This window comes from Marmota flaviventris, chromosome 5 (assembly GCF_047511675.1).
Source record: "Marmota flaviventris isolate mMarFla1 chromosome 5, mMarFla1.hap1, whole genome shotgun sequence".
Lineage (NCBI taxonomy): Eukaryota > Metazoa > Chordata > Mammalia > Rodentia > Sciuridae > Marmota > Marmota flaviventris.
Genome location: NC_092502.1, coordinates 71,064,681 through 71,091,154, shown reverse-complemented (window position 1 = coordinate 71,091,154; position 26,474 = coordinate 71,064,681). Strand labels below are relative to the sequence as shown.

Below are 26,474 nucleotides of genomic sequence, written 5' to 3'. Positions count from 1 at the left end.
GCTGATCTTCATCCCTTTCTGCTTCTCTCTGCTTCCATCCGGGATGATCCTCCTTCTGACGCAAGAATTCCCTTCAGTATTTCCTTTCTTCATTTCTATTTTTTTGTTAAAGTATGACTGGGGAGTTTCCCAGGGCCTCTTGTCCTTGGAGCTCTGAGTCCCGGATTTTGTTCTCCAGTCCTATAAACCACTGTGTCACTCGGCCTCGGGGTTGCTTGTGCTCGAGGGAGGAAAGCTGCTCCTCCTTGGTCTCTCCTCTCCATACTCCCTTCTTGGAAGGTTCTTCAGCCTTGAAGTCCTCATGGCTTTTATGTTTCTCCAGTGCCCGCACACAGATGTTTTATTAATATTTTTGACCACAATTGTTTCTATTGGGAAGATTCCTCTGGAACAAGATAGTCTGTGTTTTTTTGAATAGAAATCTTGCCTAGTTCTTTTCAATTTTGCACTTCTGACTAATGGTTAAAGAATATTCATAGTGTGTGGAATTCAGACGCAAGTACTATCGGTGTGGCCCTTGTGTTCTTCTACTACAGACGAACGTGTACGTGGCTATATGCTTGTGTATGGACACACAGATATGTACGTGTAAAATATATGTAGAAACATATGAAACAAACATATATCAAGGCACACTGGGTCTTCTCTTTGACTCCTTGGAAAAGATGTGGAAAATTCTTGCTTGTCAGCTTATTAAGTCTTACAGCACTGTTTTCCTAATTATTTCTGTGATGTGTAAATGTTCCCTATTATGTTAATAGATTCTACTTGCTAAAATGTTGCCATGGTCAATCAGTTTGGGAAAGTGTATGTGGAATCCCCTCTTGGGAGAATTTCAACACACATAAGCATTAAAGACTCTGAAACACATAAATAAACTTATTTAATAATGAACTCCTTTTCTGAGAGAATAGCTATTTCGGTCTCATGGGATACCAGGGTTCTATAGGTAAATCTGATGAGACACTGTTTTAGAGCAAACCCAAGTCCACAGACCCTCACAAAGAAGCGTGCGTCCAGTGCTTCTTCAAATGTGGCCACACCAAGGAGAGTCTGACAGTGTGAACATCAGGTGTTGGGTTTGGAGGGTTCCAGTCCCTCAGTGGTTAAAGAGGAGGCAAACCTCGTGGATACAGTCATTCCCAGCTCTCTATTTGTATCTCCAGGAGTGAAACCATCTGCACAGGTTCTCTTTGTATCAGCCAAACTCAGCATGGGGCACCCATGTGTATTGGTGGAAATTGATTTTTGACTCTCATAAAACCAAATTCTCCCTTACTTCACCTACCTTTTGGAGGTCTTGCTGCCCCTCTGTGCAGGTGAGAGGGTGAGGCGGTTGTGGCGGAATACACAGAGCTTCTGCTCAGGAGCCAAGAGGCCTGGGTTCAAGTCCTGGTGCTGAGTGACCTTGGGAGAGTTAACCATGGAGGAGCGGGTGAGAGCATGGGCTTTGATGTCAGACACACTTGGCCCTTCCACTTCCTCGCTGTGTGATCATGGGCATGTCACTTCACTTTCCTGCACCTCAGTTTCCTTGCCATGTGGTGAGAAGAAAATAAAATAATGCATGTCAAGTATAGTACCTGGAACATAATAGGCACCTGACAAATGCCAACTATTATAATATTTCATCTAAACCTGATTCCTTCATCTGGGTTTGAAAAGAACCCCGACCTTTCATCATGCTTGAGGATCAAATAGAATCTTGAATGTGAAACAGTTTCGTAAACTCTTGGAGACAAAGGAAAATCCAGGCAGAATTATTTTCATGACTGCCTTTGATGATGCCTCATCTCTTCTGGTGGGGCAGGGTAGGGTGTGGGGACCACACCAGTTTCCTTCCTTACCCTCAGAAAGAACTGTTTCTCCATTACAGAACATTGGCAAGAAGATGTCCTGCCAGCAATTCATTGCCAACTTGGACCAACTGAATGACGGCCAAGATTTTGCCAAAGATCTGCTGAAGGTATTACCTGATGGGGCTTCCCATGCCCCTAGCTATGCCCTGGGAGGGTGGAGACTAGTCTCTGTTCAACTAAATCCTGACATTCCAGGCCCTTAATACTAGAGTCAGGGACACCATGACTTTGGGACAGAGTTAGAGAACATCTGGCTCAACAGGTGGCTGTTCCATATTCCCTGAGTTAGGCAGAAGGGTTGACTTTGTGAGGTGTGTTGTTTTGCTTCAACTATCATTATTGCTGCCACAGTAAAATCATCACTACCATTAATGGTCACAGCTGCCACCCATCACCACTTCCTTTACCACCGCTACCTCCATTATCTTCATATCACCCCCAGAGAACAGCCCACTCATTCTTCCAACATCACGGAAGTTAAGGGAATCAGTTTTCTTTTGAGATTGAACCCTAGAATCCCAGGGCGGAGCTCTGGCTTTTCTAGCTTGGTCAGTTTTCTACCTTGAAGAAAGAAAAACAGTTTTTTTTGGGGGGGAGGGGGGATAGATAATGAGTTCATTTCTTTAAACACTTTTTTTATTTGTAGATGGACACAATACCTTTATTTTATTTATTTTTATGTGGTGCTGAGAATCAAACATGCTAGGCAAGTGTTCTTACCATTGAGCCACAACCCCAGCCCATGACATCATTTTTAGATAGTGAATTTTTATGTCTGGTGGTACCAGGAAGGTAGTTGAATTGTGAGTCTGTTGGTAAATGTGTACAATTATTATGTGTTAGTTAAAAATTAAACTAAAAAAGAGAACATCATCTTCATCTCTCTTCTTAACACAATCGTCTTCTTCATTATCATGAAGCACTTATAAAACATATCTGTGAAATCAAACTGCATTCTACCTATCCACTTCTCCCCATCTACTCATCCATACTTGTACCTACTTCTCCATTCACCCATTCATTTTCCCATGCATCTCTCCATCTATACAACCATTCAGTTACTCAACTACTCATATACCCACCCATTCATTCATCACCCACACACACATCCCCAAACACTCACCCATATACTAACCACTCACTTGTACACCAATCTCATGTCTCTCCATTCCTCCATTCGTTCATCTACTCATTCATTCTCCCATCAACCATCATCTTATTGAGAACATACTGTGTGACAACATTCAGAGGTGAACAAGATAGACAGCTCCTGACCTAGGAAGCTTACAGTTTCCTGGGGATACAACAGTAAATGATCACAGAACTAAATAACACCCATCCGTACATTTACCCATGCTCTCATTTATCCACCCAACAAATAAGTTTGAATCAAACATTCACTTTGCCCCATTAACTGAAAAGGTGTTCCCTTGCGGGACACTCATTGTTGGAGGTAGATGGAAATTTCTTTGGCTCTTCTTCTGAACTTCCCTCTCTCTCTCCCCCCATCCCAGACACTTTACAACTCCATCAAGAATGAAAAGCTGGAATGGGCCATGTGAGTAGTGCCCACAGGCACAAGTATGGGAAGATGGCTTCACTGGGACAGGGAGTGGCTAGGAGTGCAGTTGGGCACACTGGCCACTCTCCATGGTGCTGATTTCTCCCAACCAAGGGCCCTGACAGCCCCTGTCCAACTGGCCAACATCCATTGTTGAGTTTCCTTTTGGGCTCATTTTCTGTCTCATTTAGAGTATGTGATGTTTACAGTGCTATGGAATAGACTGAACTATGAACTTAATTCGATGATGTCCGCAACTACTTTTCTCTACTGAGGATATTTCCAAATTTCCAACAATGACAGCTCTTTCCCCTTTGGGAAATAGGCAGGTAGGAAGCACAGACCCCCCAGCACTCCAAGAATATTACCATGTTCAGGGGGTAACTGCTTTTGGCAGTGTGGAGGAGTAACTGCCCCCTGTCTTCTTCCCCTATGAGACCTGGAGGTGCCCAGACATCTGGAAAGAGGGGTGGCAACCTTGCTATGAATGACTTTGGGGGGAGCCCATTCGGCTGTGCTCCCTAGAGAAGCCTGTGCCTTTGGGTCTGTATGGAGGTCCCAGGCTCAGATATCCTAACCCCATTGGGAATAGCAGGCACTCCTCCACCAGGGCTCTCATGGTGGCCTGAACTTTAGGGGCCTCTCCTGAGGCCTGCCCTTTGCCTGTGTGCTGCATGGTTGGTGCAGCAGCTTCAGTCTGCCTCTGGGTGAGTGCTCCCAGGTTAGGCTCTCAGGGTTGGAAGCAGGATAAGGAAGACTGGAAAGGAGACCTGAAGACAATAACGTCTCTAACTTTGTCATCAGGGTAGAGGATTAGTTTAGAGGCCCCAAATCAAAGATCAGAGGTCAGCAGTCAGAACTGAAGAGCGAGGTCATAGATCTGGATCTGGGATCTGGACCCTCCTCATCTCTATCTCTGGCGGCTGCCCTTTCCCTCTGGCTTCCTCTGGCTCTTAGAGTGGGTAGTTGATGGGAGAGGCCATGGCAGTGTGGGGCAGAGGCTTCCATGGATGTGATGCTCAGCCTGGTACCTTCCTAGTGACGAAGATGAGCTGAGGAAATCCCTGTCTGAGCTGGTGGATGACAAGTTTGGGACAGGAACAAAGAAGGTTACCCGGATCCTGGATGGTGGCAACCCCTTCCTGGATGTCCCACAGGCTCTCAGCGCCACCACCTACAAGCATGGTGTGCTGACCCGGAAGACTCACGCCGACATGGATGGCAAGAGGAGTGGGTGTCAGGCTGGATGAAGGGGCACGGGGAGGGATACTGGCAGAAGGGGGTCCCATCAGGTTGTAGCCACTTCTTTGGGGATGCACATTCAGTTAGATGCGCAGGAGGAGGTAGGTAGGACATGTTAGAGTGGGTGATTGTGGACACACTGTGCTTCCATCCCCAGCACCCCGTGGGAGGCGTGGCTGGAAGAAATTCTATGCGGTGCTCAAAGGGACCATCCTGTACCTGCAGAAGGTGAGAGTCTGCTTTAGAGTCCTTACCTAGGAAGGGTCAGCTCAGTCCCATCTAGCCCCTGCCTTGTGGTGGCCAGGGGCTCCTGGACAGGACCTGGGGCTTAGGGAGGTGTCAGGTCCTTCCCCCCCAAAAGGGCTTGAGCTTACTCAGGACTTTGGAGATTTGGGGGAGGGGTGTTTGAAATGCCCAGTAGCTCAGTAGCTACCCAGTGTCATGCCTCTGGGACAAATTGGGGCTTCTTGGGGGTTAAGGAGATAGAGGGACAGAGAAGGAGATCAAGATGGAGGGAGGTGAGAATGGAACACTTGCAGCAGTGAGCCAGAGCCTGGCCATGACAGCACATTCCCTACCCACCCTGCCAGGATGAGTACCGGCCTGACAAGGCTCTGTCAGAGGGCGACTTGAAGAATGCCATTCGTGTGCATCACGCGCTGGCCACCAAGGCCTCTGACTACAGCAAGAAGTCCAATGTGCTCAAACTGAAGACAGCAGACTGGAGGGTCTTCCTTTTCCAGGCTCCGTAAGTATGAGCTGGAGCCCCTCATTCCCACCTGGGCTCAAGGCCTACAGCACCAACCCTGCACACATCCCTTTCCTGATACCCTGGGGTGTAGACATCTTAGCTTCTCATGCATGTGAGTCCCAGAATGAGTGTGTTCACTTGGCACAGATCAACAGCTGGGTTCTCAAAGTGGGTTTCCCTCAGCATCTCTTGGAAACTAGTTAGAAATACTTAACTGGTTAGGTGCTGGCCCCGCCTTAGACCATTCAATTGGAAACTTGAGGTCGGCCCCAGCCACTGTGCTTTAATAAGTCCTGCAGGGGCTGCTGATGCATATGGAGGTCCCTGAAGGGTGAGCTGATGGAATCTTGACTTTAAATTCAGGTGGCAAAGACTCCCCCTTACCTTTGACCTGCAAGGCCTTCCTTCCACTGTGATGTTAGCTATCCTTCTGTGATTTGAGATTGGGGTTTTCATGTGCTAGATGAGCTAAAAAGGGGGTTGACTGGTAAGTAAGGCTTGGGGATCAGAGTAAGTGCTGGGCAGGTGGCAGGGACAGGACAGGAGGGCAGTGGAGGGGCCACCATTTGCTTCCTACCACTGTTGACCTCCTGAGCTCATGGGCTCCAGGGCAGGAGTTCTAGACTTGGACAGGTTTATTTTCATGTAAAAATCCAGGTGCCTGGAAGCTGGGACAGAAAGGGAATTCCCTACATGGTTCCCACCAAGCCCACCAGCCCCTGCCCCATCCTCCCGCCTCCCTCCCTCCTGTCCCTGCCTATAAAAAGAATCAGTGCCCTCTCTGTGCCAGGCCTAAAGCTGGATATTGGGTGCTGGGTGGAAAGATAGGGACTCCTATTGTGAGAAGCCGGTGCCCTCTCCCATCTCCTCCTGTCCCCAGGAGCAAGGAGGAAATGCTGTCCTGGATCCTGAGGATCAACCTGGTGGCGGCCATCTTCTCAGCCCCGGCTTTCCCAGCAGCCGTCAGCTCCATGAAGAAGTTCTGTCGGCCCCTGCTGCCCTCCTGCACCACTCGCCTCTGCCAGGTTCAAGCTCCTGGGATCATGACGCCACCTCCCCAGGGGAGCCCCAGGCCCAGGCCTCCCGTTCCACAGCAAATCCCAGCTCAGGGCTCCTGGTCCTGGGCTCCAGGGAAGGGCAGATATTCTCCCCCTACTCCCACTTCCAGAAGGGAAGACTAAGGCTGCTCGCCACACGCCCCACAGGCCTGGCTGTGCTGTGGTGGGTGGCAGGGTCACATTTCCTTGCCCTATGATGGGTGTGATGTAGTGTGAATACAAGAGGATATCTGTGTCATGGGGAGGCAGGAACAGGTGACACTGGCAGGCCCTTTCACCAGTGCGTTTTAATTTTTACTTTAAATATTAGCATTATTAACACATTAATTCTACAGATTCATTGTATTCACCATGATATTTCCATATTGCACTGAGCATGGCCATCCACCCTCTGCTTTCACCACACCCCTTCCTGGCCCCCTTCCCATGCCTAGAGACTAATCCCTCTTCTACTTTCAAGTCAACTTTTTTCTTTTAGTTTCCACATATGAGAGGGAACATGTGATACTTGTTTGTCTGTGTTTAACATAACGTCCTCCAGTTCCACTCATTTTTGGGCAAATAGCAGTATTCCATTATTCTTTATGGCTGAATACTACATATATATATTCCATATAATATAATTATGTGAGTATATAAATGTATGTGTATGTATGTGTGTGTGTGTGTGTGTGTGTGTGTGTATGTGTGTATATATATATATATATATATATATATATATATATATATATATATATCTTTAATCCCGTTAATCTGTTGATGGGTATCTAGGCTGATTCCATTATCTTGGCTATTTTGAATAGTGCTGCAGTAATCATGGTCAAACAGGTATCTCTTTTTGTATGCTGACTTATTTCCTTTGGATCTACACCCAGGAGTGGGGCACTGATTGAATGGTAATTCTATGTTTAGTTTTTTGAGGAGCCATCATACTGTTTTCCATAGAGGCTATACTAATTTACATTCCTGCCAACAGTGTACAGGATTCCTTTTTCTCCACATCTTCTCCTGCATTTGTTATGATTTTTTTTATAATATGCTCTGTTGATGTCTTCACTTATCCTTAGATGTTTCATTTGTCATTCCACAAAAAGCTTATCTGATCAGTACTTCAGGTTTTCAGGTTACTTTTGGAGAGGAAAGGATAAATGGGCCAGAACTTGAGAGGTAGAGGGTTGGGGAAGCTCTAAACTTTCTGACCTTGTCAACTATTGTCCCCTTTCCTATTGGGCCTTAGTCTCTCCACCGAGCTCTGGGGCTTCTGCATCTTCCCAGAGCTCCTCTGTATGCATACACAGTGAAACGCACCACGTACACACATGTACCACACAGGCATACACATGCTCGTGTATACACATAGTGCACTCATACATACGCATGCCCCACATGTGTGTCCACAGTCATGCACTTGCATGTGCACACTCTACAAGGGACCTGGCTATTTTGTGATGGGTGGGATGTGTGTGCCCTTGTCTGTCAGTGACAGTGTCTCTCTCAGTCTATCTTTGAGTGTGGTCCAGGATCTGTGACTATAATGCATTTCTAAGAATGAATATAAGAGAATGTATGGGTCATATGGAGCCACAGATAACTGGGGTCAGGCTCACCCTTGGCTCAGTGTGTTGGTGTATGCATGTGAGAGTTCCAATGAGTCACAAGTGTGTCTAGGTTGTGTCTGTATCATGGAAGATGCATGGGCATATATGAGTGTGAGGGGGCTCATCTCCTGAGCCTGCAGGGACATTATAAAAAGTTGGTGCCCCTGGGAGCAAGGAGAGGAAGGAGGAAGATGGAAGCCACTCTCTCTTGGGTCCAGAGCCTGGCTGTACTGCCTTGGACTTGGGAACTCCAGCTAGTCTATTTCCCTTTGATGACCCACTCCGGTAACATCTGAGAGTTGGGCCTCACAATCTAGGGCTTATCTTTGCAGGAGGAGCAGCTGCGGTCTCATGAGAACAAGTTGAGGCAGGTGACTGCAGAGTTGGCAGAGCACAGGTGCCACCCAGTGGAGAGGGGCCTCAAGTCCAAGGAGGCCGAAGAATACCGGCTGAAAGAGCACTATCTCACGTTCGAGGTGGGCCTCTAATGGAGGGATAGGGAGGGTCTGGACCAGGGCCAGAGGAAGAGGCCAGCTCTTGCCCTCCACCACCCACCACCCACCACCACTATCCTTCTACAGCTAGGGGCTTCTAATTTGGGAGTTCCCCACTTTGGGGTCTCACCTGAGGCAGGTGTAATCTATTTATGGATCATGGTTCCTGTGAGCCAGTCTTGCACAGTCCAGCTGCCAAATGGTCATCAAACTATTGCATTTCCCTTGGGTCTCTCCAAGAGCACTCAAAAGACCCCAATAGAAATGCCACCACCTTTCCAGGATCCTTTCTCACCTATGCATCCAAGATAGGCCCAGTTTCTCTGGGAGCTTTTATAACCAGCCATAAATCACTCAACTCCTATCCACCTGATTCTCCCACCCACCCTTTTGGCCCCATTTTCCTTCAGCACATATGTTTATACAGCAGAACAACTTCATCTCTTCTTCTTCACTTCCTTCTTTCACCTTGTCTCTCTCTACCACCTTGATTCACCTCATAATGTTCTACAGGTGGGCCTGACCATGCATCACCTTGGTTGGGTAAAGGAGGTGGTGTTAGGCGGAGGAAGGAAGGCAGGAAGCACTTGTCCATTTTGGACTGAGTAGCAGATGGAGGTGTTCAGACAGACGAAAAGCCTGAGGCTGATCCAGGAAGTTCCCAGAGCACAAATGGCAAGACCTCACCAATCTCAGTCTCTAGATTTCCATATTGACTTTCTGTTGAGGTGTAGGGGAAAGAGGAGATTCTCAGGATAGACCCTGATTTTTTTTTTTTTTTTTTGCAGTGCTGGGTATTGAATCTAGGGCCTTGTGCATGCTGGGCAAACACTCTGCTACTGAGCCACATCCCCAGCCTTAGGCACTGACACCCCCAGCCCCCCAAATGCTCTACCATGGAGCCACCTTCCCAGCAGACCCTGACCTTTTGAAAAACAGAAAACTTGATAGCTTTTGAAAGCCTCACATTGACTCTCTGCAGTGTAAAAATAGTGATGGCAAAAGCTAGATTGATCTCTTGCTAAGTATTAGGCCTGTTTCTTCTTGCTTCCATTGAATTGGCTGATAATCATCATACCAACTCTGTGAAAAGGTTCTGTTGTTATCCCCATTTACAGATGGGGAAATGGAGGTTTTCATGGGGAAATAGAGCACTTTCCTGAGGTAACATAGTTAAGAAGTGTAGGAACCAGGATCCTAACCTATGTGCAGCTCCAGTACCCTGGTCTACTGTCTGTCTCTATAATTTTAATTGTTCTAGATATCTCAAATAAGTCGAATCATACAGAATGTGTCTTTTTGAGACTAGCTTATGTCACTTAGCATAATGTTAAGATTTATCCATGTAAGCTGGGTGTGGTGCACACGCCTGTAATCTCAGAGGCTTGGGAGGCTGAGGCGGAAGTTCAAAACTAGCTTCAGCAATTTAGTGAGGCCCTAAATAACTTAGTGAGACCCTGTCTCAAAATAAAAACACAAAAAGGGCTGGGGATGTAGCTCAGTGGTTAAGTGCCCCTAGGTTCAATCCATGTACTTCCCCCCCACCAAGAAAGGATTTATCCATGTTGCATATTTCAGAATGGCCTTTCTTTTTAAGGCTGAGTAATATTCTATTGTTTGCATACAATGTGTTTTTTTAATCCATTCATCTCTTTTTTATATATATTTTATTTTATTTTTTTATTAATTTTTAAAATTTATATATGACAGCAGTCCTTTCATCTCCCAATGGACACCTGAATTAGCCATGAAGAACTTTTGAATGTGCTTGTTGGCCATTTGTATATCTTTTTCGGAGGCATACCTATTCATGTCATTTATTAATTTTTAAATTATCTTGTTTGTTATTTTTTGGTGTTGAGTTGTAGGAGTTCTCTATATATCTGAAATATTAACTCCTTATCACATATATGATTTTCAAATATTTTCTGTCATTCTGTAGATTGCCTTTTTACTTGTTGGTTGTATTCTTTTTTTTTTTTTTGTAGTTGTAGATGGACAGAATGCCTTTATTTTATTTGTTTATTTTTATGTGATGCCTTACGCATGCTAGGCAAGCGCTCTGTCACTGAGCTACAGCCCCAGCCCTGTTTGTATTCTTTGATGTGCAGAAATTTTAAGTTTCGGTGCAGTCACATTTGTCTGTTTTTACTTTCATTTCTTGTGCTTTTGGTATCGTACACAAGAAACCATTGGCGATTTTTTTTTGATTCTTAAAAGTATTAGTAAAATTTATGTGCATGTTTCTTGTCTGTTTTTATTGGACAGTTTATTTCTTTTTATTGATTGTGAGAGGTCTCTGAATATTAAGGATAAGTTTTCGGTTATATAATATATAAATTTTTTTCTCATTTTATTGTATGAACTTTGATCTCGTTTTTGGCTTTTCTCTGCTCTTTTTTCCCCCAGAAAAGTCGTTATGAAACCTATATTCACCTCCTGGCTGTGAAAATCAAGGTGGGCTCAGATGATCTGGAGCGAATTGAGGCTCGGCTGGCCATGCTGGAAGGGGATGATCCTTCTCTACGGAAGACACACTCTAGCCCTGCCCTTAGCCAGGGTCATGGGCCTCTGACTGGAAACAAAGCCACACAGGATGCTACTGGGTCTGATACTTAGCTGGTGTGGACATGCTGCAAATGGCCCAGAGGGGTCAATGAGCACAATTCCAGCCTGGGGCCACCGGGACCAAGCGCCAGGCAATTGACAGGCACCCAGAGGGGCATGGAGAGCCCCGTGGACCAAGGAGTTGGAGATGCCATTCGTGGCATTGGTCTTCTTACATCCTGGGCCATCTCTGACCTTGATCTTCTCCCCAGCCCTCATTGCCCTTTCCACACAAGGTCTCACTTTTTAGGCCAGGGTGTACCTGCTCTAGCACCTCCTCACTGGAGAAGCAGAGAGGGCCATTGCTTCCCCTGGCCACCTTCTTCTCATCAAGCTCCTCCCTCATCTCCCATGTGTGAGGGTAGGTCTGGACTCTGGGTCTCAGCTTGGACCCCTCTCCTCCCTTTTTCTTCCTCCTTCCTTTGAGTTGACCAGCAGCAGGTCTGTGGACCACCAGCACCATCCACTCCTCCTCCCAGCGACCTCTGCAACCAGGCCCAATTATGCCTCACATCGCAATAATCTGGGACCCGGGCCTGCCACCGCTTAGTACCAAGTTGTCTCCATGTTCACATCTCCTTCCATCATGGAGGCCACTACTGTCTCCTTTTTATACAAACATAAATGTACATATATATATATATATATATATATATATATATATATATATATGAAATCCCTTTAAAGATGGGGTTGGAATGGCTGTCAGAGGATGAAATCAGATGAAGAAAAGCCTGTTTTGGAGTTCCGCCTGTTATCAAGTTGGGCTCCATAGCCTTGACAGTCTGGGAGGGAAGATGGAGATAGTGCTGAAATCCCCTCACCTGCCTTTTCCTCTTCCGGCTGACCTGTGACTCACAACTGATCTTCCAGTTGATGTTTTTGGACTAAATAGACAGGATCTGTGTGTGCCACCCCTTCTGTCCCAAGGCCGTCCTGGGGGGTAAGTGGGATGGGGCCATTGCCTTGTTTGTACTTGGCTATTTATGTTGGTGCTGCCAGGTCTCTGAGCTCAGAGGTGGCCTCTTGTACAGACCTACTGCCTAGGAATAAAAGACACTCCACCTCTCTCTCCAGAGAGCCACTTGTCAATAAGCCCAAAGATGTCTGGTGGAGGAAGGTTATGGAAGCCAGTAATTCTTGGTCTTGGGAAAAGGTGGAATGACAAGTTGCTGATTGTTGATATTTCTTTTATTTTTCTCATGAATCAGAAAGGCTTTGCTAAGGAAAGATCTGGGAAGAATAGAGATATTTTCCATATGCCCATCACAGATTAGCATCCTTCAAACCCTGTATTCCTCAGGCCCACAAGTGAGTGGGGGTGAAGGTGCCCTCAAGGTGGCTATGGTGAGCCAATCTTCCCTATTGTTTAAATACATTACTGTAGTTTGGCCAGCAATTTGACCTCTGTGGTGACATATTTAATTAATAAGATAAGCCAGCCTCACAACTAAGTACCTAACATTTCCAAGCCCACTCACATTTGATGCAGGGACATGTGAGTATGCGGAGAGAAGTAGTGATTTAAATCCAGATTATTTAAGTTGGATCAACTGAAGTGTTTTATAACCAAACCATCTGGCCCCTTGGTTTTGCTCAGGGGAAGTAAATGTTCATTTAAATGAAATTGAAAAGGCAATGTGGCAACATAAAAGAGCTCTCTGTACTTTTTCCACGCTGCCTCAAAGGTCCTTTGATTTTCAGGCCAGCGTCCCACTCTCTGCTCTGTTGAGGGTGGGTGACGACCAGAGGTGCAAGCTCCAGCAGCCTCGGACAGATGTGCTTCCCCGGGCACTAGTTGTGCCTCTCATCAGTAAAGAAATTTTTAGTTTGCTTCCTTAATTGTATAATTATTTATTTGTAAATTATATACATGTACTACTGTACTAAAATATTATGTACATTATAAAACATACACAAAAATAGAAATTTAAAAGAAGATGAGATAAAATAAATCTAAATCAAAGTTCTAATATTTCTTCCTGTATTCTAATGGACTATCATGTTCCCTGTCCCAATCTCTGCCCTAATATAACCAGTTTCTAAGACTTTCCAAATCCAGGGCCCTGGGAGATGCAATAAGTGGTTTGCGCCACCTGGTGATCCTGGGAAGTGGTTGCAGGTACAGGGGTTCCTGGGGTAGGAGGGGGCTGGCCCTTGATCTTGGTGTCTTGAGCCTCCATCCTGGCATTCAATGAGGGTCAGTCGTGTGCTGCACCCTGTAAAGGGTGATGGGGACAAAGTGGTGAGAAAAAGATCAGTTTCCTGTCCTCATGGGGCTCAGAGTCTAGTGGGAAGAGGGACAGGCAGTTACCATTACCTTTTGGGACTCTGGGAGGAGCCGAGGAGAGAAGCCAAGTGTGATCCAACAGAGAGAAGAAAGAATTTGGGGAGTGGGGAAGAAACTCTGACTCAGATAACTGCTCAAATATCCTAAAAATTCTAGGGGACAGGGTAGTAGGAAGGAAGTTGCTTAACAGGATGGAGACACTTTGTGAAAGGCCACACTGAAGTTCCCCCAAAGCAGAAATTTGAGAGGCAGAGTGGAGAAGGGTCTCTCTGGCCAAATGTGCTCCCAGGGGTGGATGTCACAAGGAGGAGGAAGCCAAGGAATTATATTAGGTCTTGGCTTTGGAGGTTGGCAGGTATGGCAGGTATCTTAGAATTCAGAACAATAATGAAGGCATCGTATGAGGTCATGTAAAGGTCATTGAATTCTGAATTAACTGGGGGTCACATAGAGATCAGAAGTTCATTTGAGTCATGGAGGTGGTTTCTGACTGAAAATTCAGAAGGTAACAACTTAGAGCCCTCAGAAGGGTCAAATAAGGACACTAAACTGGGTCATGATAAGGTCAGTGAATTTACCAGGAGTACATACAGAGTAATGTGGGATTCCATGGAAATCAGAGGACACATAGAGAATTATCAGCCTTCAGAAAAATGTAAAGTCAAAAGCAAACTGAAGAGATGGCAGAGGGGCCTGGATGAGGCCATCTGATGGGGCCTGAGAAGGGCAGTGATGTGCCGGTTTGCACAACAGCTAGTCAATTATTTCTTTTTGTTTCTTTGTCGTAAGTGCTTGCCTTAGCACCCCATAATGAATACAGAGACTTTACCTCTTCTTTTACTTTTCTCCATCATCTCTCATTCAGTTTTTGCCACACTGACAACGTGATTCAAGGATGCAAGGCATGGTGGTGTCATTACCACCCAAGTAGCACTTACTAGACGTCTACCAGGACAGTCCCGGGTCCACAGCCACTCTCTGAAGTAGGTATTTTCATCCTCATTTCACATCGAGGACCCTGCAGCCTAGATAATTCTTAGACAACTCACTAGCTGTGGTAGGTGTTCAAACTCAGGTCCCATTGGTGCCTGAGCCCTCCCAATCCTAAACCTCTTTGTCCCACCTCTCTATAGGTCTCTGACTACACACACACACACACACACACCATACAGACACACATATCCACCTCAGCTCTTTGGAGAGATTTCCTCGTGTTCTGGCTGGAATCTTCTGGTTCCTGGTGCTGGGTATTGATTTAATAAATTAGTTGATGAGATGAAAGACTTAACTCTGGACCTCCATCTGCCTCCTCTATACCTGAAATCATGTACCCTTCATCAAGGGCTGCAGGTTTAGACAGGTCCTGGCTCTGAGGGGGTATAAAGTTGGGGAAAGAGCAATCCCCTGTGGGCTTATGAGCTGCAGCTGTTGTGGTCCTTCTGGCAGCAAGGGTACCCATTATGCTTCTTTGCATGTCCAGACTTTGCCTGTGACGTGCCCAAGGCCCCAAGGGTCATCTTGCCTCAGCTACCCTGTGCCAACCCCACAACCCTTCCTTCTTCACCCACCCAGGCCCGGAAACTGTTGCCTCAAATCCAGCCCCATAGCTCTGGGGCAAGAACTGGGCCAGAGTTCTGAGGCTGAGTTTGAAGCAGAACAATTTGCGTCAGTCCCTTGGCCAGGTTCCTAGCAGCCAGGGGGGACACCTTGTAAATGGTTTTGGAAGAGGGAGGTGGGTTGGAGCCTGTCCTGGGAGCTGGGGCCAGGGAGATTGGAGAGAGGGTCACTTTCTCCCAGGGACTGCACTTGCCCTCTCCTACCTTCACTTGAACACCCCATGCACTTCCACCTCAGGTACTCATCCTGTCTTCCCTCCTCATCTGGGCTAGGCACACACAGTCAAACAGGAGTTATTTCTGATTTTATTTATAATATAAAAATGTTCAAGTGTCAACAGTCAGGTGTTCGGACATTTCAGGGCAGGGTTCCCATTTGTTTCTGTTTGGGATTTTTTTTTAAAACAATTTCTTTTTTTGACAAATTAGCTTGGATCCAGTTTTGAGGGTTGGGGAGGGTAGGACTGGAGAGAAAGTGGAAGTCATAGGTGGGTATGGGGACTGGGGCCAGGTTGTGAGAAGGAAATGGTTACTTTATTGCTAAAAGGGGAACTGAATACACTGTCGAGTGGCTCTTCTCGGTCCCAGCGTGACCATGCATCCAATCTAAAGAATCTGAAATGCAAAGGACATGCAGGCATAAAATAGAAAAGACGACCTGTAAACGAAGGTGCTGCAGAGGACAGAGGGCATCCTGGAGGCCGCAGGGGAGGAGGAGCCATGAATATTGGGCCCCTGGCACAGCTGCCCCCTCCCTGGGCCTGGGGCTGCTGGGGAGACCTCTTTCTGGCCCCCCTCCCTTAGCAGCTGTGAGGAGCGGGGAGAGCCCCTCCCCATTCTGGTTGCTGTCGCTGGGCTTCTGTCTTCCCCTGTAAGTTACCTGATCCCAATTCTAGCACTTGAACCTAGGATCCCTGCCCTCTACTCCCAGGGGGCCCAGGACTCCAAATATGGCTGGGTACAAAACTACTTCTGTCCTCAGTTTCTTCCTCAGCACCCACCATCTTCACCCCATAAAACCCTCACAGTCTCTCTCCCTGCTTTCGCTCACTCAACCAGCTCTGGATCCTATGGCCCACCACCACCCCGCAACCCAGACGTCTCTCCAGGAGCCCCAGATTAGCGTACAGCAAAAGGCACCACAATATAGGTTTCTATTAAAGAGTCAAAAAATTGGCCCATCTCTCTTTTTTTTTTGTTGTTTCTTTTTTTTTCCGAAGCTGTAAATCAGGATGTTACATATAAATAGTTTCCCTATAAAAACGTCTTTGCCGTTAGCTAGTATTATAAGACAATTTTTGCTAAAATGAAAATAAAACATTTTTGTTATATTTTTTTCCTTTTATAGAAAATAAAAATATTTTTATTTCTTTTTTTTTTCCCTCCTTTCTCCAGTCGTTGGTCTCTGTTCTCCTTAAAGACAGTGGGGCGGGCGAGGCGGAGGGGGCGGCGGGGCCCTAAAGGGGCGCCGAGTCCTGCTTGGCCCGCGGGGGCGGCCCGCGGCTGTGTCTGCTGCTGGCCCGCGTGCTGTGGCTGTCCAGGGAGTAGTAAGTCCTGCTGTCGGCCGCCGGGCACAGCGGCGGCGAGTCCGAGCGCAGAGCGTCGTGCGCCGCGCGCAGGCCAAGGAAAGGCGTGCTTTCGGCCGCCAGTGCCCCGTCCGCGTCGTCCGCGTCGTCGTCCGAGGCCGAAGCCGAGCCGCCCCCCGAGCCGCTGCTCAGAGACAGCGAGTCCCGCGCCGCGCGTGCGCGCTGCGCCGCCAGCCCGTTGAGGCGCGAGCGGCGCCAGCGCCGGGGCCCCGCCGACGTCCTGCGGGACGCGCCGCGCGCTCGTGGCCGCGGCGGTGGCGGGGGCGCGCACTCCTGCGTGGTCTCGTACTCGTCGTCTTCTGGGATGCGGAAGGGGCTCGCAGGCAGGCTGCCCAGGCTGCCGCCCAGCGCGCAGGCCCCACGCCGCGGTCCCGGCCCAGCCGCCGGGTAGTAGTAGCTGTCGTAGCTGCGCTGCATGTCCGCACCTGGCCCGGGCCCTGGCCCGGGGCCTGGGGGCGCCGGGTGCCGCAGCAGTGGCTGCTGCTCCGCCAGGCGGTAACTGATGGGCGCGGCCGGTGGCAGCGACACAGCGTGTGCGGAGTTGGGAGAAGTGATCTCAAAAGTCGGCACCTGCGTAGCCAAAGAGTAGTGGAAGTCCACGGGCGAGAGGCGCGCGGGCGTGGTCAGGGCCGACACGTACCTGCAGGGAGAGGCAGAGGCGTGGGTCAGGGGGTCTCGGATGAGAGGGTGGGCCCCAACCAAAATCATCTTGTGAGGGATCCTGTCTGCAAGAATGATGGTGGTACTTCTCTAAGACCTCATGCAATTCCCTTAATATCTCCAATCTATATTCCTTATTTGTTAAGCGAGGATAACCATAGTGCTCATTCCATTGCAGTATTGGGACGATTCCAGATATGGTGTCAGGGGAATGTCTTAGCCCAGTATCTGATCCGTGGTAAGTCTTCACGAATGATCGTTTGTTGTGGGAATGCTCACAGTCATGGGGTCAGGCATTTTATCTATGTATGATCTCATCTAATAGTAATTTTTTAAGACCTTTAGGTTACACACAGGAAACTGAGACTCAGGACGTTTGAGTTCTTTGCTCTGGGTTCCACACTTAGGTAGTGGCAGAGCTGGAATTTGAACACAGGGCAGGAAAGAACCAGAATGCCTGTTGTCCATTTCCAGAAGCCACTAGTCCCTATTCACGTATCCCTATTACCTGGACTCAGTGCTCCTGCAGGGACGGTTCATCCCATGGCTGACAGCTTTGGTGAGGGCAACATGCCTTCTTATATTGAAATCAGAAGCCTCCTCAGGGAATTGACCATTCACACCTTCGGCAGGGTGCTCAGCCAGGGCTAACAGATACCCCACTACAAGGGTCTCTGCTTGGGGCCAATGACACCTAGTGACTTCTGAAGCTAGTATCTCCCAGTCTGGATCTTGGGCACCTGTCCTTTTTCATTCTCCACATCCCTCTTGTGAGCCCAACAGCCTTTTGTCCACTTCAGAACAGGAACCACCCATCTCCATGATTCCTTTTCACAGTGCATAGCTAAGCACCTCACTGCTGTCTAGAACCAGCCCCAAATTTCTGTTATGTCTTTTTTTTTTTGAACACAAATGTTTATAGCAGCTTTATTTACAATTGCAACCAAGGTGTCTGAGAGGTGAATGGATAAACAAACTGCCTTTTGATTGTAGGAATCCTCTTTTAAAAATTTCTCTGTTATGTTCTTTTTGAGTCAACTGATTTCCCCTACCCTGGTCCGCCACATCTTCTCTATCTCATGTGTAGATCTGATAATCTAGTCTTACCCATTCCCCCATCCTTGGGGACACCCTCCATCCTATCCTGGGCCAGCTGTTCTCCCTGGTTGTGTCCCCGTCCCATGGTGTCTCCTTCATTTTGCAGCTCCCAGAGCAATCTTTTAAGTCCCAGCTCTGCTAAGGAGGCTCCTTCCTACTTACTCACCCAGACTCCACCTCCTGAGCAGAATCCCTTGGCTCTGGTCCATCTGTGTGGCCCCAGCCTGCCTGTTTAGGCCCAGCTTTGCTGTTCCCCACAGCCCACCGTGCTCCAGGCACCTCACTCTCTGATCTTACTCTTAAGTGCCTCTGTTGGAACAGCTCCAGTGGTTCCTTCCCTGTATACAAAAGGCTTTCCCCATTTCTCTGCCTCTTGCCTTCCTGTCACCCCCTAAGGAGCCCTGGTATTGTGGTTACTGTTGATGATAGTAGTGATAGGTATGAGGCAAAGAGCTCTGCATATATTTTCTCATGTGGCCTTCATCAAAACCATGCATACTAGAATTCTCTCTGATCTACAGCTTATGGAACAGTGTATAGAGGCAATCAGCCTGCCCTGAAACATGCAGGTTGTGCAGCTGCCCTTGGACAGGTTAGTCTTAGGAAACCTGGCTGTTTCCTAGAGCTTGCTGTCAGACTGGGCTTCTCTGCCCTGGAGTGGTCCCTGGAGTGGTGTCCTGTGCTTAGCACTTTCCATAGGCTGCTGTGAGCATTAGTGGTTTGTTCCTGTGACTGGGAGTGCCTCAGGGACGGGAAGCAGGAGGGCCACCTCTGACTCCCCAGGCAGGCCTGCCTAGCCTAGACTTGGCACAGAGTAGGCTGTCAAAAGTGGGAGGGTAGCTGAGCATGGTGGTACATGCCTGTAATCCCAGAAGCTGGGTAGGCTGAGGCAGGAGGAACATGAGTTTAAAGCCAGCCTCAGCAAATGTGAGGCACTAAGCAACTCAGTGAGACCCTGACTCTAAATAAAATACAAAATAGGGCTGGGGATATGGTTCAGTGGTTGAGTGCCCCTGAGTTCAATCCTGGGTACCAAACAAACAACAACAAAGAAGGGAAGGTATCTACTTCTCTCCTTTCTTCTTGGCTCAAAGCTTCTTGATTGGTGCTCCTTCCTCTGCTGTCCTCCCATAGATGCAAGTTGCTGAGGACCACTTGGGGGCTGAGTAATGGGGGTGGGTCCTATGGTTCCTAGCTTGGAGTCAGAGAAGGGGAGTTTCCTTGGTCCTTCTGCATCCTTTGCTGGATAACTCAACAGTGCCTTGAATGCTGTACCTTGTTGCCCATGCTGTCTGGCCTGGGTCATTCTTGGCGCATGTCTATTGTGCACTGGTCAGTGTCCTTGAAAACAACCTCCCTTTCCACCCTCCAACCAACTTGGTCTTTGTGTCTTTCTGCTTCTGCTGGGACATGAGTCCTCTAGGTGATATGGGGATAGGGCAACCATAGTACCTGGTTGTCTGGAATAGCCCCTATTTATTCCTGAAGTTTCAGTGCAATTATTAATCTCCCATTCTTCTTTGAAAAGTATCCTAGTAGGATAATAAGTCAGGTGGTCACTATGTGCCAGGGTCCATTACAACTCAGCTGTAATAACCTTTCTGGGATCTTGTTTACTCACCTGAAAAAATGGAGATGAGTCTCTTTGAAAGGTCTTTAAGATACCCTAAGGGTCAGCCTTGGGTCAGTGGTACCAGCCCTCTGGCCAAAGTGGGAGCCAGGTCAGGGGGTAGGAACTAACCTCTCACTGTGCGGAGAGTCACGCAGGGAATCTACGGAGTCGTGGTAGGGTGGCACAGCAGCCCTGCGCCGCTCCTCCAGGCTGTATGCTGCTGCTCGCCGCGCCCGAGCCTCCACACATGCTGGGCTGTTGCACTTGCTGGTGCCCACTGATGACAGCATGATGCCAGACTGGGAGTCGGAGGTCAAGCTCTCAGAACGTTCCAGGCTCCACGTGTGGCTCTCATGTCTGGGATAGCCAGTGGGGACAAGGCAAGAGGTCAGGAAGGGGTAGAGTGGCCCAGCAGATGTGGAACTTTGGCCACCCAATCCCTATATCTTCATCCCATCTTGGGCTCCTTTGAATCATGGGCTGATATGGAGTATCACAAATGTCCAAACTTGACATTGGGAGGAGGGCTGGGTGCCATGGCTGGGTGGGTGAGCTGCAATGTGTAGAGGCCTCTTCCTTTATATCTTGCAGCCATCTTTCCCCTAGCCTTGCCCCAGAGCCCCTGTGTGGGACTCTTTCACCCTCATGGCCCTTAGCCACCTTATCTCAGGACCCCAGCCCCAGTGGCCAGTCTTTGGGAGCTCTGACCATTCCATGGTACTTCTCAGGGAAGGAGGGCCAGCCATGTTATTTCTCAAGCTGTATAAGCCTCTGTGTTTATGTTGATAGATCATCCCTGTTCTGAAGAGAAGGCCAAGGGAGACCACAATTTGTGAGCCAAATTCAGGAGAGGGTGTCAAATAACTCTGGATGAATGAGATAAAAGACAGGAATCCTCAAGTTTCTGTGGGCCTTGACTTACTCACCTGCGGCTGGAGGTGGGCGTGGCTGTGGAACAGTGGTGAGAAGGAGAACAGGAGTGGCTCCCAGAGAAAGTGGTCTCAGTTTCCCTCCGGATGACGTGGTCTGTGGCTGGCACATTCTTGGAGATGTACTGGGATAGACAGAGAATTGGCAGGAGTTAGTGATGGGGACCAGGTAGGCTCTCGCTGGTGAGGGTGGGAAAGTAATAAGTACTGAGCTCTAGGTGGGGGGAGTGATCAGTGGATGACAAGCGGCTTTGATGTTGGAGTGATTTGGGCTCCAGCCAGCAACTCCCCACCCTTCCCTTGCAAGTGGGCAAAGCGAGGCCAGCCATCCAGGGAGGCAGTGCCTAGCAGGCAGGGATGATCCAGGGGCTGGGCTGGCTGCTGTCCTGGCAACTTGTGTGAGAAGCCTGGCTGACCAGCAAGGCTCAGAGGGGATCCTGGAACACCACTCACATCTGCCATCTGAATTTCTTCGGGGTCTAGCCGGGGGTGGCTGGGCCCATTGGCCAGGCTCCGGTTCTGGTGGGCTGGGCACATGTTCTGCCGGAGGTGGTTGTGCATCTGCTTCCGCTGTTTTCTGCATAGAGGGAGGGTAGGTGAACCTGCCAGGTCCCCTGTAGTAGATGAACTTCCCTCCAGGGCACATGAGTAGTTAATGTGTGGAACCCCACTGCTTTCTAGTTTCGTGACCCTGGGCAAGTTACGGAAGTTCTGCCTATTTTAGTTGCCCCATGTGTGAAACCATTCCAAAGACTGTTGAGCATTAAAAATATATAAACTATTCATGCACATTGCTGGCACTCTCCCTCCCTCATTCATTCATTTGTATTCATTGAGTTTTTACTGTGTTCCAGATACTACTCTGGAGCAGAGAAGTCAGACATGGTCCCTGTCTCATGGATCCTGCAGGCTAGTGGGGGAGGCAGATGATAATCACATAAACAAGTAAATGAACTCGATATTTTCCCTTAAGTTTTATGAAGAAAATAAAAACAGGGTGCTGTGGTTAGGAAGCCAGGGCCTGTGGGACTATTTTACATTGGCACATATTAAATGCTCAATAAATTTGTTTTATATGTGGTGCTGAGGATCGAACCCGGGCCGCACGCATGCCAGGCGAGCGCGCTACTGCTTGAGCCACATCCCCAGCCCTAAATTTGTTTTATAATAAGCGATTCTTATGTCACTCCCCTGTCTAAAACCTTCATTGGCTCTCAGGGTCCCATTTCACCCTCAAATCCTATCTCTCACTGCCTTCCCTTCACCCCAGCTTTCTGCACCCCTGGACAGCTTGTTTCAGATCCCCTGTCCTCTCTGGCCTCTGGGCTTGCACACATTCTAGTCCATCCACCTGGAATACTTTCTTTGCCTCTTCACCTGCTAACTCTTGCTCACAGGCTCCAGCCTAAATGCTGCATCCATGGGAAAACCCTTTCTGCCCTCCAGCTAAGGTTAGGTGACTCTAAAATATGTCTTGTGACACTGGACCACTTGCTTCGAGCACTGAATAAAAGTCTGCTGAAGAAATGGATAAATGCAGTGGTGTTGGAACAGAGGCTTGCTTTTCCCTCAGTTCTTAGACACAATCCCTAATGTGCCCAGGCTCCTCCTCTGGGCTCCCTGAACCCCAACTCCCTCCTTACTCTCTACCAGTCTTTATTGAACTTATCCAAGATGATGGCAGCTGGACCTTCAATCCTATCAATAGAGGTAGTAGGGGTTCAGACCTACAGGCTCCATCCCCCAGATGATGGTCATTTCCAGCCTTGCTTTCCAGGTAGGAGCAGATGAGACAAATATCATTTACTGTACTACATCATGCTTCAACCTTTATGGGATCCCCATCATCTACAGGATAAATGTAGATTTCCTGGCTTGGCATCAAGGTCCTATGGTGGCATCTGGATCCCAGCTATCTTTTTAGCCTCTTGCCTCCTCTTCTATGATCCAGTTCTTTGGCCCAACTAGTCCAGGCTGCTTCTGTTGCAGGTGTGACTGCCCCATCTGTGCTTGTCTTTAGCTGGCACTCTGCTACCCAAACTGCTCAGCTCCCTGAGCTTATGCCCCGACCTGTCTTCTGCCCAGAGGTGGCCTAGCCTCATCTTCTCTGTGTTCTTGTCTCAGTTGCTCCCAGGGTGGGGACAGGTGGTGCCTGTGAGGTGCCTCCTTCCAGGGAACACAACCTTCTCTGTGCCTCCCTCATTCTTCCCTAGCACTGCTTCAGCACCTCCTGCTAGACAGGGCACATGCTCCTAGAGCCATTGTGGTCAGCTGTGCATTCCTCTCAGGCCCTCACAATGTCCTTTGATGCCTACACTAGGCTCATTCCCATGAGGACTTGGAGTGGTTCCTCAGTTTTCTCAAGATCACATGGGAAACGGCAGAGCCAGGTTGGAACCCAGACTTGTGTTCTTTCAAGCCCTGTGCCCATGAGCCCGCTTTGTTCGGTCATCTAGGGCTGTCTCCCCACCTCTATGCCTGTTTCCTGATCCAGCCCCTGAGCCCCACAGTTACAAAGGCCCCTGAAGGGGCCACTGGGGATAGGAGACTGAGGCCAGGCATGGTGAGGTACAGGAGAAGAGCCTGTCCTTACAAAAACATTTTGGTGGCCATCCCCTGGCTTGGCCTGTCCCCTTCCTGAGCACTTGCCACTCACTTGGTCTTGCAGTAGGCGACCACACAGACGATGCCCACGACCAGCAGAGCCACGCAGATGCCAGTGATGGTCAGGACCCTCTTCTGGTATAGCTCCTCGGCTTCTGCAGAGGCAGAGTGGACATGAGGAGGTGGGGCAGGAGGCAGGCCTGGGGGGATGCTGGTGCAGACACCCCTGCCCCCAAAGCCTCAGGCTCCCTCAGCCTGGGTCCTGCCAGTTCCCTCCATTCCTCCCTCCTGCCTGCTTCTGGATGGTCCCCCCATATTCCCACCCACCCATGGGCCTGGTCACACCCTCCCAGATCCCAGGCCCACCCAGAGCATGGGGGTGGAAAATGCAGGGGATGGGAGAGAATGGAGTAGAGAAGTAGAGGAGCGCAACCTAGTCTGGCCAGCAGCACCCCTGCCCTGCTCCACAGCAGCCTGGCAGCTGCAAAGAGCCTTGGTGACTGTGGAGAGTTTTCTTTATGATAATGAACATGGAAACCTGAGCAAAGGCCTGGATCAGATACTTTAGCTTCCCTATGAAGCTAAAGTTGTTGACAGGATGCAAGACCAGAGGTGGGATGTAGGAGGGATGTAAGGGCCAGGAGCATGATAGAGCAGACAGGGCCCAGGAGGGGACATGGAAGAAAGGCCTGGTCAGAGTTGTGGCCTGGCCCATTGCAGCCTCCCATGTCTGCAGGTGAGAAGCCCACCAGTGGCAGCACAGGCCCCTGGCATCTGCACACATCTATCCTTGTGTGTAAAGAACACCCCCACCCTTGCTGGGGAGTTGAGTAAGACTGGGCCTCCAAGCCCCCAGCCTCAACTCTCCTCTCTACTCTCCATGCCTCTAAAACAGACCACTAGGAGGAAGAGAAGCAAAAAGTGACAGTACTGGCCACAGCCCAGAAAGCTCACCCCACCCCACCTGCACTTGCTGGCTGGCCCTGCTTCCCTGCTTAGGAATAAGTGGAGGTGGGACTCCCACATCTTGGTGGAGCCCTGTCCCCTTGGGCTTATAGCATCTCCCATGCAGAGGCAAGCACACAGCAACCCCAGGGCTGCAGACCCTTCAGACCCACACGTGTCCACAACTATGCCTGCCAGAGTCACAGGCACAACCTTCACAAAGATAAACCCATACCTGCTCTCTTTTCTCTCTCCCTCTCTCTCTCTCTCTCTCTCTCTCTCTCTCACACACACACACACACACACACACACAGAGTTAACCACACACTCCAGTAACAGTTGCATACACAGACCCAGGCACACCGACCCACAGTTAAGGCTCTCTTAACCTGACCTTTGTCTCACACCCCCATCTTGACTCTGTCCCATAGCCCTGTCTCCAGGCCTCTTTCCCTCTTTACCCCTCAATTTTCTGCTGTCAGGCATCTGCCTCCACCATTTCTTGGAGACTATTCTGGTCATGGTCACCAAAAACCCCCATGTTCCAAGTCCTGTGGTTATTAAAATGCCTCCTTGTGGGGCACACTCTATGGCCTTGGAGTGGCGCTCCTCGCTGAGCTTCCTCCTACATGGCAGGCTGGTCTTCCCATGTCAGTGGCTGCTCCCTTCTTCTCTACTTGGGTTGGATGGTAGAAGGGCTCAGAGCTCTCAGCCTTCTTTCTTTCCTCTGTCTCCCTGAGTGACCTCATACAGACAGACTTTAAATATCATTTCTTTACATTCTTTCTCTTTCTGTCTCCTGCTCTGATTTCTCCCTAAGCTCCAGACTCAGGTATCCAAAGGCCAAGGCCAACCAGAACCAGTTTCCATACTCCTCCCCATCTCTTGTAGCATCTCTCTCCTGTGGCTCTGGCCCCAAAACACAACCCATTCTGAATCACTCCCTTTCTTCCCATCTTCCCTGATATCTGATCCAAGTACTACAAGTACTCTCAGCTCTACCTTCCAAGTAGGTCCTGGATTTGACCATGTGACCATTTCCACAGCTCCCAACTTAGTCCAGGATGATGCCTCCTCTCACCCAGCGATGGTCACCGTATGGCAGGCCTTTCTGTGTCTGCTGCTCCCTAGCTGCCCCCAGTGCCAGGCTGTTGTCTACTCAAAGCTACATTAAAGTGTAAAGTAGATCATTTTAGTTCCCTGCTTAAAACTCATGATAGTTTCCAGTGTAATTAAAATAAAATCCAAGGTCTAAGGACCCCAATTACTTGGTTTCAACCTCCCTTTGAGTCTTATCTGTGGTCCTTTCCCCCAGTGCTTGGAATCACTGGTGGTCTTTTTCCACTAAACCAGACAAATCCCATTGAACCACATGACTTGGTTCCTGCCTTCAACACTTCCCACCACCCCACCAAATTGTTTGCAGGACTGACTACCTGATGTCACTTTATGGGACAAGCCTCCCCTGACCACTTAGGCACAGTAGCACAATCCCATGACCTCATTTTATTTTCTGTCTAGCATTTATTTTCACCTGATATCTTCCTGTTTGTTGCCACCTCACCCATGAATAGGAGCACCAGGAAGGCAGGGACTCATGTCTGTAGGTTCTGGTGATGAGTGTTTGCTGCATACACACTCCCCTTTAAGACACACACACACACACACACACACACACACACACACATCTGCACATCCTACACTCACCTCCACACACATACCTAGGTCCAACTGCAAATGCTCAACTTAACATAGAGATATCCCACTGCCCCTCCACGCCCTCGCATCCTTCCCTGAGACCTTGCAAGTGTACACATTCCCCACATCCCATCAACACAGACGCCTGCAGATTTACCTCATGCATCCTTTCTCCACGATCCTAGATCCCTCAGAGCCTCCACCCCTCCTTCCCACCCAACTTCAGGCTGTGGACACAGACACATTTAACATGCAGACTCTGAGCT

The 26,474-nt window shown here is 48.8% G+C and overlaps 2 protein-coding genes across 7 annotated transcripts in view; one reads left to right on the top strand and one right to left on the bottom strand.

Annotated features, from left to right (window-relative positions):
• Psd2 (pleckstrin and Sec7 domain containing 2) overlaps positions 1 to 11,182 on the top strand; it is a 29,365-nt gene extending 18,183 nt beyond the window's left edge. Inside the window, exons 7-14 of one of the 2 annotated variants that reach the window (XM_027927864.2) lie at positions 1,877 to 1,966; positions 3,374 to 3,417; positions 4,460 to 4,641; positions 4,820 to 4,890; positions 5,253 to 5,410; positions 6,294 to 6,438; positions 8,402 to 8,545; positions 10,973 to 11,182. In XM_027927864.2, the coding sequence (XP_027783665.2) occupies positions 1,877 to 1,966; positions 3,374 to 3,417; positions 4,460 to 4,641; positions 4,820 to 4,890; positions 5,253 to 5,410; positions 6,294 to 6,438; positions 8,402 to 8,545; positions 10,973 to 11,182 (1,044 nt within the window). Of the gene's footprint in view, positions 1 to 1,876; positions 1,967 to 3,373; positions 3,418 to 4,459; positions 4,651 to 4,819; positions 4,891 to 5,252; positions 5,411 to 6,293; positions 6,439 to 8,401; positions 8,546 to 10,972 lie in introns of both variants that reach the window. The other variant, XM_027927863.2, reaches the window with a different exon arrangement.
• A 5,351-nt stretch (positions 11,183 to 16,533) lies between these two features.
• The window catches only part of Nrg2 (neuregulin 2), a 181,836-nt gene continuing 171,895 nt past the window's right edge, over positions 16,534 to 26,474 (bottom strand). For all 5 annotated transcript variants that reach the window (XM_027927820.3, XM_027927819.3, XM_027927821.3 and 2 more), the window contains 5 exons: positions 23,618 to 23,720; positions 21,415 to 21,538; positions 20,959 to 21,086; positions 20,162 to 20,389; positions 16,534 to 17,302 (listed from right to left, as the gene is read on the bottom strand). In XM_027927820.3, coding sequence (XP_027783621.3) covers positions 16,534 to 17,302; positions 20,162 to 20,389; positions 20,959 to 21,086; positions 21,415 to 21,538; positions 23,618 to 23,720 — 1,352 coding nt within the window. The remainder of the gene's footprint in view (positions 17,303 to 20,161; positions 20,390 to 20,958; positions 21,087 to 21,414; positions 21,539 to 23,617; positions 23,721 to 26,474) is intronic.